This window comes from Triticum dicoccoides, chromosome 6B (genome assembly GCF_002162155.2).
Source record: "Triticum dicoccoides isolate Atlit2015 ecotype Zavitan chromosome 6B, WEW_v2.0, whole genome shotgun sequence".
NCBI lineage: Eukaryota > Viridiplantae > Streptophyta > Magnoliopsida > Poales > Poaceae > Triticum > Triticum dicoccoides.
The window spans coordinates 215,874,897-215,888,434 of NC_041391.1; the positions used below are offsets into that span (position 1 = coordinate 215,874,897).

At 46.7% G+C, this 13,538-nt stretch overlaps 1 protein-coding gene across 2 annotated transcripts; it reads right to left on the reverse strand.

The window, feature by feature from the left end:
- Positions 1–2,995: 2,995 nt before the first annotated feature.
- On the reverse strand, positions 2,996–9,767 carry LOC119320173 (FGGY carbohydrate kinase domain-containing protein-like). 2 transcript variants are annotated; one of them, XM_037594280.1, is made up of 16 exons: positions 9,625–9,767; positions 9,039–9,118; positions 8,827–8,944; positions 8,536–8,714; positions 8,110–8,192; positions 7,883–8,016; positions 7,725–7,786; positions 7,413–7,521; positions 6,934–7,053; positions 6,655–6,774; positions 6,452–6,572; positions 5,587–5,743; positions 5,428–5,500; positions 5,221–5,348; positions 4,008–4,181; positions 2,996–3,103 (listed from the first exon to the last, which is right to left on the reverse strand). In XM_037594280.1, the coding sequence occupies exons 1-15, from the start codon at positions 9,680–9,682 to the stop codon at positions 4,059–4,061; spliced, it is 1,665 nt and encodes a 554-aa protein (XP_037450177.1). In that variant the 5' UTR covers positions 9,683–9,767; the 3' UTR covers positions 2,996–3,103; positions 4,008–4,058. The 2 variants fall into 2 exon arrangements, with proteins under 2 accessions (XP_037450177.1, XP_037450179.1); XM_037594282.1 differs by lacking the exon at positions 2,996–3,103 and adding an exon at positions 3,678–3,885 and having other exon boundaries at positions 3,969–4,181; positions 8,885–8,944; positions 9,101–9,118.
- Between the last annotated feature and the right edge of the window lie 3,771 nt (positions 9,768–13,538).

Here is a 13,538-nt window from a genome sequence, read left to right on the forward strand (position 1 = left end):
TCGTTTTTGGTCCGTAATATTTACACAGGTTCGTTCGATTACACCTGTAATTAACCGGTATTTGGTACAGACCTCGGCCCGTCGTTTCTCCCAGCATCTTCGTAATCCTCTCCTCTTTTGAGCCTAGGCGAGGTCGACGGCTTCGCCGCGACGCCGCCGCAACCACCACGGACCGGCAGGCTCTGGCGCCAGCGTCCATGATGGAGTGCCGGCGGCGATGATTGATTCTGGCGGCGATGATTGATTCTGGCACCGGCGAGGCGCCGGCGACGTTGACCGCGACGGCGGCTAGGTGATGACGGGGTTGTTCATGCGCGTCGCTATAGGATCCGCACCACGCGTCAGATCTCCTTGTTGATGCCGATGACCTAGTCCAGCTCGCCCGCCACCGCGCGACTTCTCCGCCGGCTGCGCACGGCCGACGGCCTTGACCAGAGAGGTGGAGATCGGGATGGTGTCGGGCAGCAGGAACTGCAAGGGCAGCCTCTTGAGCGGGGGGAGGGGGTGGACGGGAGCGGCGGCGACGGCGGCAGCTTCCTGATCCATTCATCCCCCACGACAGCCAATGAGGAAGAAGACGCGTGATTATGGACGTGGGAACCGTGAAGGGGAAGGACAGAATTTACAAGCGGAAATTGTATCCGGCTGTAAATTACTGGAGACCAGTATTATGCGGTTGTAACTTGTTCCGACTGTAAGATTTTTTCGGGGCTTCCAAGCGGGGCCTAAGGTGTACTCTTATCCTTATTATTAAGTATATTTTGTCCAGTGGAAATTGTGGATATTTCTCTTATTCGTTTTCATTGTGAAATCTCTTAAAACACTGGATGTGGTTGCCGTGCTTGATGGATGTGGTTGCCGGCGATCTCCAGTGTGAGAGCATCTCCAGCCGTTCGGCCCCCCAGGGCGCATAAAAATCGCCCCCTGGGGGCGAGCCGGCGATTCTTTCGGTGCTGGGGGCGGTTTTGCGCCCAGTCGTTGCCCCAAGCTCGCCCCCAGTCGCCGATTTTGACCCCCTTTTTCGGCGAAAAAGGCCCATATGGGCGAGAATAGGCCCATATTCGGCATGGTTCGCCGTGGCTCGGCATTCAATTATCAACATTAATTACCCTAAAAAATCAACATAAATAATTTTTATCACATATTTCATCATAGAAATTTCAAGGACTTCAACAAAATAGTACAACAACAAATAGTTCAATACAAATTATATAGTTCAACAAATAAAAACTCATATTTCATCACACGTCGCGCCCGGTGTCACCCTTGAGCCTCCATAGGTGCTCTATCAGATCTTGCTGCAGTTGATGATGCACCTGTGGGTCTCGGATCTCCTGACGCATACTGAGATAGGCAGTCCAGGTTGCCGGTAGCTGGTGATCAACTTGGGCAAGAGGACCCTGCCGGTGGTATGCTTCAGTGTCAAACATTGGCTCCTCCTGCTCGCTCTCAATGATCATGTTGTGCAAGATGACACAGCAGGTCATGATCTCCCACATTTGATCTTTCGACCAGGTCTGAGCGGGGTCCTCGTCATCCGAGTCCATCGCCGAGGCAGGCAAATCGCCGAACACCTTGCGCGCGGTGGGCGTGCACCCGCCGCCAAACTGCCCCTCCGTGGCCGGAAAGGGCGGCCGGAAACGCCCAGTTGGTGCCGGAGGGGTTGTCGCCGGGATATACCTACTTGCGGCCGAGAGCGCGGGGGGTGGGAGGCGGTCGAGGAAGAAAATCTTGACTTTTCACCTGACGGCGTGGGCCAGCTGCGCTTTTCCCTTGCGCCGGAGCCCCCAGGTGCCCCCCAGCGCGCCGGGTTCGGCCTGCGGCCGCCGGGCAGAAAAAGGGCCGAACCGGCGCTTTTTGTCATCCTGGGGGCGCGACTGGGCCGCTTTTTTTGCGCCGGCGCCGAAAAAGTGGCCTGGAGGGCCTGTTGGGGGCGCGGCTGGAGATGCTCTGATGGAGCAATGCCAAGACGCCATATCTTGCATGTACTACTTGTTGCAGCGTTACCCTTCTAAGTTTACCGCTCGATAAGGCATTAAGTGTCTTTAAGATTGCTGTTAGGACAATACTGCAATTCAGGTTGTGAGCTTAATCACTTATTCCTGAGCAGAATGGTAGTATTTGCTTTAAGCAGAGTAGAAAAATGTTCAGTGTTTATTTTTGTGTATATACGAGTAGCTCAAAACTTGTTGCCAAAAATAGAATAACTCATGTCTTGCTCGAACTAGACAAGACCCATTGATCTTTCCTTGAGATAGATTGTCTTTGTCGCGTAAGGACTATAGAAAATTTGGATTAAGACATGGCAAAGCTACAGGATATAGAGTACAGTTTTATTTGGTCTAAAATAAATACACGGACAAACTTTTTCACATATGTAATTTGTATGTACTGCCTCATAAATCATTTATGTTTCGTAGAATGGATGGTCCATCGTGTGGAAGCATCACGCGGAATTGTAGTCATCGATGAAGGACTTATGATGGTGTCCAATGACTCTGACAATATGAAAAATTAATCTATTTTGCAGTTGGTTATTGATTGCTGGTTAGAGAGGAACAACTACAATGGTTGTCTACAAGATGTTTCTAGTTCATATTTCCTGGTTGATGTATTCAAACCCCTCTTTTCTCCGTGAACGTCTGCAATTATCGAACATGTAAAAGTTTCTGGAACTTCAGCCAGGTACTCCCTCCGTCCGGAAATACTTGTCATCAAAATGGATAAAAGGGGATGTATTTAAACGTATTTTCGGACGGAGGGAGTATGTATTTAAGAGGTACTAATATTTAGGCCACCCATTAGTAGTGCATATAAAGGCATGGTCCTCAACCAGACAAACAAACAATTTTTTAATCGATATATACGCATGACTACACTGAGCTAAAACCACTATGATACAGTTAACATAGCTGCAATCTAGGACATGCTGTTGTAGATTGATGTGTTTAGAAACATAAACAAATACAATTTCCTGATGCGCCCTATGAGCCTTCCCCAACCCTGCCCATGTTATTTGGGCATCACAATTGCTACAAACCCCTTTCTTTTAGAACAGTTGCCGATTTCGTTTGCAGCCTAGAGAAGTTGATCACCATAGCATCTGTGATAACAGTGAACTGTAAATAGCATACCGAGGAAGCATATTATTGGATATATTTGTTTTGGTGCTATCTCTATGAATAGACGAATACTAATCCTCGTCGAGTAAAATAATAATGACCATATTGTCTTTATTTCTTTTGTCATATTGGATTTATAGCTGACCGTCTCCCATAAGTAAAAACAGATGAACCTGAAGCATTATGTACAATAAATTGTTGTCATCCTTCAGATGAACACACTGCATGTTTTGGTTGGATTTATTCAACAATCTGTCCTGATAATTGCCAAAATCGTGTGACATATGTCATGTTTGGTAGATGTGACCATCTATTTGGTTATCCATATGTTGGTCTCCATATCTTCTATTTCGGCAGTAGTTCCGAATAACTAATAATGATGAACATCTGTATGGCAGATTGAAAGTACCGGGTTTTAGTTATTTGATTTTGTTTCCTACAGTTAAAAAGCAGCAGGAATCATGAGAAACTAAAACATCCCAGTGTCAATTAGGTTTCGCGGAGCTTCAGGGACCTGTTTATAGGTACTACTTCAAAGCAGGAGTGATTGTTCCATACAGCAGGAATCATGTTGCTTTATATGAATATATATATCAAGACAGGAGTGGAATGTTCCATACTTGGTGGTAATGACGTGGTCATTTTTGTTTATTTATAAGCTAGACAACCTTCCAAAACCCACAAAGGGGCTAATATGTTGGTCCACTAATAATTCGTCGCTACCACCAAAACCCACAAAGGGGCTAAGATGTCTTTCCACAAATACTCCCTCCGTTCCAAAATAGATGACTCAACTTTGTATAAAGTTAGTACAAAGTTGAGTCATCTATTTTGGAACGGAGGGAGTACATGGTTTTGAATACCAAGGATGCAAAAAAAGAGTACCAAGGATGCAGCCTCCAGCTCATTGGTCACCTCATTGGTCACATATCCCTTCTAGTGCAATGCCTGCGCCATGGTTGAGCGATGGGAGAGCTGTTGCTCATACAGGGACCTAAATATCTTATACTTGGCGTCATGGTATTTCTTCACCCTAGGATCCGAAGACGGGCGCACAACCTGGAAAGAGCATTTTTGTGATTCATCAGATAAATCATGTAATAAAACAAGAGAATTCCATCCGGTTTCGCCAGGCCGACTCAGACATGCACGCGAAGCTAGCAATATCTATCTATTCCGACTAATAAATGAAATATGTATTCTTGGTCTGTCATGCTATTTTATAGAAAAAAAACCTGATGTCCCCGGAAGCAACCCACAGTTCAGTTTTAAGTCAGATTTTTTATTTTTCCAAGCGCCTGATGGTCGAGCGGAGCGAGCTGGAGGCGGCACAATGCGTCCGCAACGACTACATCACATGAGGTGCACCCTCACATTCTTCGACGAGAAGAAGCACAAGAGGCAGCAGCGGGCCGCGGCCAGGGCCGAGTGGTGCCGCCGGCTCAAAAGAAAAATCTTCGACAGTAGTAATCTTATTAATCTTAATCTGGGGCTGGTACTACCAAAGTGCCACTCCTCCAGGTCAACAAGCTTGGAGTCCAAGCCCGACAAGGTCCGGCCAGGCCCGGTAATGTTTCTCGACACCAAGGAGCAACATCAGCGAGAAGAGACGAAGAAGATAACAACAATGGTGGAGGAGATGGCGTGGGCCTGCACACCGCCAACAAGTCAGATTCTGTAGCGTGGGCCTGCGCACCGCCAACAAGTCAGATTCTGTCTTCCAAACCGCGCGGACAAATCTCCTAGTACTCATGCTGTGTGCAATACATATTTGTTTCAGAAGATTCGCTTAATGTAAAGATGTTATGCTATATCAACTGTATCACATCACTAGAATTCAAGGTAAATTGTGTTGCACACCTTGTTCTGCGTACGTGATCCAAGACAATCAAAATGTTCAACGAATTTGGGTGGATTTCTTAGCCAAAATCAAGAGCTTCAAGTCAAGAATTCTCAAAATTACTGAGTCCTTTTCTACTTTCTCTTTTAGTTTTTTTGGCTGTTGTCTTTTTTTCTGTTCGCATACCTTTGTCATTTGGACATGCTTCAAATACAAACAAACCTGCATTTTTTATGCATATTCGAGAAAAGAATATACCTTCCCCGCTGCATTCAGTGCTTTCATTGCGTCACGAACACCAGCAAACTTCTTTGCAGCAACACCACCCAGAATAGCAGCACCCAGAAGCACATTCTCGTTTTCTCTAGGCAGTATTATTGGACAACCTGTAAAGAACAAGTTAAATTTCAGAGAGCAGCGAGAGGAGGAAAAGGAGGGAACTGGCTGCAGGAAGAGGAGACTTGCCCGTGATATCTGCATGTTCTTGGATATACAAGGAGTTCTTTGCAAGTCCGCCACACGCAAGAAGGGTGTCGATCTATTATACATGACGGAAAAGATATATATTCTAGCACCGATTCTATACCAAGTTACTTTTTCAGATCATTGATATCAAATAAATACCTTGTGCCCGTGAGCATTACAATGCTCCACAATATGACGAGTACCATAAGCAATGCCTTGAATTGTTGCTAGGTACAGAAGCGCCAAATGTTTTTCACTTGTATCAAGTGTCAAGCCACAAATCACCCCTTTAGATTTTGGATCAGCCACAGGGGACCTAACCATAACAATAATTTTGCATTCAAGTCAACCGTGTTGGAAGTGTGTCACTGGTGGCAAATAAACATTCACCAAAACACTGAGGGAGAAATAATAATTTGCGCACAAGTGATAGCATGATAAATGATAAAATTCTGGTAATCCCTCTGTCCCGTAATATAAGATCGTTTTGCAAGCTTCTTTCATCTTATATTATGGGACGGAGGGAGTATGATTTAGTCTTGAAATGAGATTGCTAGCTGCCCGAGTGATAAAACCTGTTACCACATTGTTAGTTGAGTATATCTAATTAGAATGGCGAGAAAAGAGATATACTAATAACCTGTTTTCTAAAGAAGAAGATGCATAAATACTTATAATTACATGGCATAAAAGTTGGCATTATAGATTCAATTTAACCACCCAGAGTGAAAAAGATGATGTATATGTCAACGGCATATTAATTTTACATAACGTCTGGTTGAGGTTCATGACAGGAAAAGAAGCCTGGTTGAAATGTTCTGAGATCTTTGTGTCATACAGTAGTTGGCTAGAAACACAATTGCCCAGCCCACCCGCGTTTGAGACATGGCCTACATGGCGTGTGCTCACGGTTGTATCTTCTAATTAAAACCGACATACCATTTTTGGTGTCAAATAAACTGTAAAGAAAAAAATATCTAGATAGCCAACATTCTTGGTTAAGCACCAAATGCTTAACTCTTACCGATTTCCATGAAAATCTGGAAGGACATTGGTGTCCTGACTCAAGGCAGAAAGAAAAGGCATATTCTGTTCATGTGCCATCGAAAGCAATATCTTGTTCATCAACTCATAAATGGACATACCTGGATAATTTGAGAAGAATATTACACACCTTTACATGGTACAACATCAACGATAATCTGCGTCAGCAAACATGAAACTTACTTTGAGAAGCAGCTTGATTAGCCAGAAGGGGAGCCGCAGCATGGTTTTGAACAATGTAATCAAGTAAAGCACCAGTTGCACTTTGGCCACATTCCGTGAGCCAAAACTCAGGTATCATCGCTGAATGCGGAATGGAAAGATAAGCATTAAAATTTCAAGAAATAAAAGCATTAACTTAACATAGTCAACATAAGATTGTGGAGAGCCAACCACAGAGATAAATTAACAGAGATTCTGGCAAGGAACATAAGGAAGTAAAATATATGAAGACAACTATACCAGACAAAAACGGTCCCCAGACACCAGGGATAAATAGCTTATTCTTTGAAACAACCATGTGGCATGTAGATGTTCCGCAAACCAAGACCATGCGATGGCATATTGCTTCTTCATCAAACACTGCAAACAAAATGCTCCACATAATCTTGTGCATGGTGTTCCTATCTTAGGCTTGTACTCCCTCCGTTCCTAAATATAAGTCTTTGGAGAGATTCCACTATGAACCACATACGGATGTATGTAGATGCATTTTAGAGTGTAGATTCACTCATTTTGCTCGTGAATCTACACTCTCATAGTGGAATCTCTCCAAAGACTTATATTTAGGAACGGAGGGAGTACATATTAATTTTCTCTATCAATGCATCGAGGCACGAGCTTTTACATTTTTCTCAGGAACAAATGTTTCACATAAATAAATGTGAAGCTTTAGAAGGAGTCGTAGTTTCTTAGAAAAACACAGGGGAATCAACACTTACTGTCAGCTTTCAATTCTGCATCTGGCATACTTTCCATGACTCCAAGACCCCCGGCATAAGCATCAATAAGCGAAGTTCCAACAGGAGTCCCAGTAAGCAAGCCTAACTCCTGAAAATTGGAGGTAAGCGACATTACAAAGTCAAATACTGGAAATTAACAGCACAGACATTTATTCTCTTGTTTCAAACATAAGGACTACAAAGAAAGCACTTAGGTAATTGATTGTACCTTTGTTCACTCATGAAAACACTTAGCATTAATGCAGCTCAAACAATGTCAGTTTAAATCAAGAGCAAAAGTGATTTGCTTGCCTTTGCAGAAGTAGGTGTCAAACCAGAACCTAGAGGATGACCAGGAAACACAACGGAGTGTCCTATTTGGGTTGCATAGAATGGTGTATTAGAAAATTAAGAACTACAAATGATACATCACCTTTAGTACAAAAAGGAGAAATGGATAAGCATTCAACCTATTTTTGCCTGGCTCCCTTCATAAAGGTCTCCCAAACCTATTTCTGCCCAAAAGACTTCATCCATACCACGTGGATTTGATTCCCTCCACTGTTCCATGTGTGATAAGCTGCGGGTTTCATCACCAGTTGCCCTAGCAAACAAAAATAACAGCGGAAGCAAAACTTGTTAGAAATTCAACTCATAGATTATTGCAGGCTTAGAGAGCTTGTGCGTTGAAACTCACCTATATGTTAACCAGTTGCCGAGGTCCATCCACCTATATACCATAGACCAAGTTTTTTGCAGATTTTCCTTTACCCATAAAAGCTGTAAAAGGTAAAGTCAAAATAGGATACCATCAATGGAGGTAACTGGAAAATACACAACAAACCTTGTCTAACCCCCTTCGCATTCAAAACAATTCAAAACTATTTATCAGCATTCTGTAAGCAAAGCATCTTTTTAGGAACATTGTGTTGTTCAGTTTTTGAAATGCTGGAATTCTGTCATTCTGAGATTTTCAAGCAAAACTTCTAGGATTGTAAAGTGACAACTGACAACATGGCAACCAACACAATGGTTCAGATGTCCAACAACATCATTAGAGGTATTTTACAAAAAATGAATCAGGAACTAGGAGAATCATATGCATGGAGAAAAAAACAGATACCTTTGGAGCTTGCATTTCAGGGGAGACACTCCCACCATAAAATTGCAATACCGGTGAACTGTGAGAATTAATTCGTTCAGTCTGGTCGAGAGCCCTATGGTCCATCCACACGATGATGTCCCTTCTTGAATCACCATTCCAAGAAACCGAGACAGGGGAACCATCAGCACCCACAGCAACTGCAAGCACCATCCTCTGTTAACAAGTCGGTAGAGCTCTACTCACCTCAAACACAAAATTCTCCATTCAAACCACAGAAGGCACGCGGCTAATGTGGAGATCAGGGCAAACCAAGGGAGCAAGTAGCGGTGAAGCCAAGGCTGACAACATCCTCGGGAGCAACATTTACCAACGAGCACGCAGATTTTACAGCAGCACACACTGCGTGCCAGATATCCGTTGACGATTGCTGTTGGTAAAAAACCCAAGAATTATCAAGATGGCATTTACTTCCTGTACTGATCATGCAGTACAATGAATCGGTCACCATAGAAGTTGCCAACCTCTACACAATCTCTCTCTTTCCATATCTGTATAGGGCTGCTTGCTGACCCCAGCAACTTACCCTTGTCATCGAAGATTCCTGCATCAACAGATAACGAACAATTTATAACACTAACCCAATAAGATGAACTCCTGCTTTAAGTTCAGTTCAAAATGAAAAAAAAAATAACAACTCAGATTTAAAGTTTGTATGATATGTTCAGTGGCAAGGAAGTCTGTAAACACTATCCCATATTACCCGCCATCACAGTATGTGAGCTAGTGAGGGTTACCGAAAACCAAACATATTTCCTTGCATTTTTTCTGTTGAAAAAAAATACTTCCTCTCATGAAGCTAGCATTTCAGTTCATCACCAAAGTGGACTCCCGCAAAACAGTCTTCCTTGAGTTACTCCCATTTTCTCTAGCAATGGTTACTTGGGTACAAAAGCAGTACTAATTATTATCATTTTTTTTTGCGGGAAAATTATTATCATATCTACTCTAGTAGGCTGCCAAATCTCGCCCTAATATGGAAATGCCGAGGTTACTACTACTAGTAGACTAAAAAGAATAGTGAGAGGAGTGGTTTTGAAGGCAGCAAACCTGCACGAGCGCTGCCGGTGCCGACGTCGACGCCGAGGAAGACGCCACCGCGGGACATGATGCCGGCGGCGGCGATGGGGAGCAGCCGGAGCCGGGGACGAGGAGCAGCTATCACTTCCTCGTGGGCCTCTCGTGGGTCGCGTGGGTTTGGGTGGGCGGGGCCGTTCCGGCGTGGATCTGGGCCCACTGCCGAGCTTAAACTACCCTACCTGGGCTATCGCTCCACGTGTGCTAATCATTATCCTAACCCATGCCGGACAAATTTTCTGCTTTAACCTTTTGTGCTAACAAATTCCAGAAATGACCTCGTTTGTAAAAAAAGTTCGAATCTGACCTTTTTTGGTCACGCCAACATCCTTGACGTTTGGCTTACACAGGAGACGCCATGGTCCATGGCGTCTGGACCTGGCCTGCATGAGCTTAGTTGGCGCTGACGTGGCAAAGCGAAACGCCATGATCATTGGCGTTTGGGGGAAACGCCACACATCTTGGCGTTTGGTCCTTGGGCGCTCAGATTTGACTAGCTGCCATCGCTGCATGCATGCACGTTGTCTGCCTGCCATAACATGCTTAGGTGAGTGACATGAGAGGTAGGTTCTATGCGTGCATGCATGCATGGGTAACTAGCTCGTTATGTGGCGGAGCACATTGATTATCAGCGATATGAGCCGTGACAGTGTCCCTAGTTCTTTCATGATCTACTTTATGTTAAGAATATTCTCTGACCCACGACGGGTAAAATCGATATATACTCCACCATAAGTGATACTAGATAGATTCCTTAATCAAGTCTTGAGTATTATCATCACACTCTTGTATGCAACTGTACTACAATGTTAGAGCATCTACAGCCGGACACCTCAAACCATGCCTCATACGCCCGCGGGCGCGTCTGGTCAGTGACCGGACATGAGAGAGAAGAAAAAACACGACCCAACCGGACCCCTCGTATCATTCATGTACGCCTGGGATGTCTGCGAACCCTCATATCCATCTTAAATATGGGGAGGATATGGGGGCTCGCGGACGCGCCTGGGTATTCCGCAACGTAGGATGCGGCTCCACCCTGGACCATCTTTTTTCTTTCTTTATTCATTCTTTTATTTCTCTCTCTTCATCTCCACCAATCATGTGCAAGTGTCCGGACATATGAGAAAAAAATAGTGTGGCTGCGCAGACAGATAAATAGGGACTCAAAACGGACACGCGCGGTCACTGACCGGCCACGTCCGTGGGCGTTTAAGGGGTCATATTTGCTATGTCTGGTTGTAGTGCTCTTAGCATTCTTTCACGGTAGTTCCCTTTCAGAGTACGGAGTTGTAACGCCCCGAGACCGATGTGCTAGGTGTCGTGCAGTTATTCGCTGTTGTTGCGTTGTCATTGCTTGCGTGTCATGCATCTCATATCATGTCATCATGTGCATTGCATTTGCATACGTGTTCGTCTCATGCATTCGAGCATTTTCCCCGTTGTCCGTTTTGCATTCCGGCGCTTCGTTCTCCTCCGGTGGTCATTTCTACCTTTCTTTCTTGTATGGGGATTAAACATTTCCGGATTGGACCGAGACTTGTCATGCGGCCTTGGTTTACTACCGGTAGACCGCCTGGCAAGTTTCGTACCATTTGGACTTCGTTTGATACTCCAACGGTTAACCGAGGGACCGAGAAGGCCTCGTGTGTGTTGCAGCCCAACACCCTTCCATTTTGGCCCAAAACCCACCTAACTCTATTCCATCATCTCGGTCGTTCGATCACGATCGCGTGGCCGAAAACCGCACCTCATTTGGACTCTCCTAACTCCACTTATGCCTATAAATAGCCCCTCCCCGAAATTTCGGATCATTTCGCGGATGAAACCCTAACTTCAGCCTCTCCGCGCCGCCGGACACTTCTCCCCCCGCAGCCCGGACATGTCCGCCGCCGCTTTCGTCCAATCCGGAGCCGACACGCGTCGTTGTGCCCACTTCCCCGCCGCGCGGACCCGCCATGCCCGGATCCGGCCCGCGCCGGGCCGAACCGGCCCTGCTCCGCCGCCGCGCAGCCCGTACGCTGCCTTCACCATCGCGTCGCGCCGCCGCCGTTGAACTCCGGCGAGGCTTCGCCGGATCCCTGCCCGGAGTCTTCTCTGCCACCCGGTCGCGCCTCGCGACGCACCATCGCCGCCGCGGTGAGCTCGCGCCGGCCCCGCCTTCTGCTCCTCCCTCCCTGGTCTCTCTCACGGCCTCTCTCTCTCCCGCAGGTGCTCGCCGGCGACGAGGCGTCAAGCTCGTCGTCCCGAGCCGCTCCCGCCATTTCCGCACCGGATCCGTTGAGCCACCGCCCGGATCTATCCATCCCCGGCGCTCCCCGTCGCTCTCCGGCCATCGTCGTGCCCTCCGCCCTCGTCGGGAACCCGGTGCGCCGTCGCCGCCATGGATCGGGAACCAGATCCCCGCTCGACGCCGTTGACCCTCCGCGTGGGCCTCGCCTCCGGCCCAGTGCAGCGCGCCAAGGCCCAGCAACGTCGGCCTCGCCTCCTGCCGCGGGCGCCAAGGCCCAGCGCCGCCTCGGCCTGCCCTCTCTCCGCGCGCCAGCGTGCCCCCTGCCAGGCCGCTCCTGCTACCGGGCCAGGCCCATGGGTGAGCCACCCACATCCCAGCGACCCTTCTCCCCTGTGCCTGTTGGGCTGCCCAGTTTCTGTTGGAAATATGCCCTAGAGGCAATAATAAAAGTATTATTATTATATTTCCTTGTTCATGATAATTGTCTTTTATTCATGCTATAACTGTATTATCCGGAAATCGTAATACACGTGTGAATACATAGACCACAATATGTCCCTAGTGAGCCTCTAGTTGACTAGCTCGTTGTGATCAACAGATAGTCATGGTTTCCTGGCTATGGACATTGGATGTTGTTGATAACGGGATCACATCATTAGGAGAATGATGTGATGGACAAGACCCAATCCTAAGACTAGCACAAAAGATCGTGTAGTTCATTTGCTAGAGCTTTGCCAATGTCAAGTATCTCTTCCTTTGACCATGAGATCGTGTAACTCCTGGATACCGTAGGAGTGCTTTGGGTGTATCAAACGTCACAACGTAACTGGGTGACTATAAAGGTGCACTACAGGTATCTCCGAAAGTATCTATTGTTTTATGTGGATCGAGACTGGGATTTGTCACTCCGTGTAAACGGAGAGGTATCTCTGGGCCCACTCGGTAGGACATCATCATATGCGCAATGTGACCAAGGAGTTGATCACGGGATGATGTGTTACGGAACGAGTAAAGTGACTTGCCGGTAACGAGATTGAACAAGGTATTGGATACCGACGATCGAGTCTCGGGCAAGTAACATACCGATAGACAAAGGGAATTGAATACGGGATTGAATAAGTCCTTGACATCGTGGTTCATCCGATGAGATCATCGTGGAACATGTGGGAGCCATCATGGGTATCCAGATCCCGCTGTTGGTTATTGACCAGAGAACGTCTCGGTCATGTCTGCATGGTTCCCGAACCCGTAGGGTCTACACACTTAAGGTTCGATGACGCTAGGGTTATAAAGGAAGTTTGTATGTGGTTACCGAATGTTGTTCGGAGTCCCGGATGAGATCCCGGACGTCACGAGGAGTTCCGGAATGGTCCGGAGGTAAAGATTTATATATAGGAAGTCCTGTTTCGGCCATCGGGACAAGTTTCGGGGTCATCGGTATTGTACCGGGACCACCGGAAGGGTCCCGGGGGCCCACCGGGTGGGGCCACCTGACCCGGGGGGGCACATGGGCTGTAGGGGGTGCGCCTTGGCCTACATGGGCCAAGGGCACCAGCCCCTAGAGGCCCATGCGCCAAGATATAGGAAAAAGGGGAGAGTCCTAAAGGGGGAAGGCACCTCCGAGGTGCCTTGGGGAGGATGGACTCCTCCCCCC

Excerpts from the sequence above, each read along its gene's own strand:
- LOC119320173 (XM_037594280.1), bottom strand. The coding sequence starts at position 9,682 with ATGTCCCGCGGTGGCGTCTTCCTCGGCGTCGACGTCGGCACCGGCAGC. Across the intron at positions 9,119-9,624 it reads CACCGGCAGCGCTCGTGCAG|GAATCTTCGATGACAAGGGT; the intron begins GTTTGCTGCCTT and ends CTGTTGATGCAG. Across the intron at positions 7,787-7,882 it reads AGGGAGCCAGGCAAAAATAG|GACACTCCGTTGTGTTTCCT; the intron begins GTTGAATGCTTA and ends CAACCCAAATAG.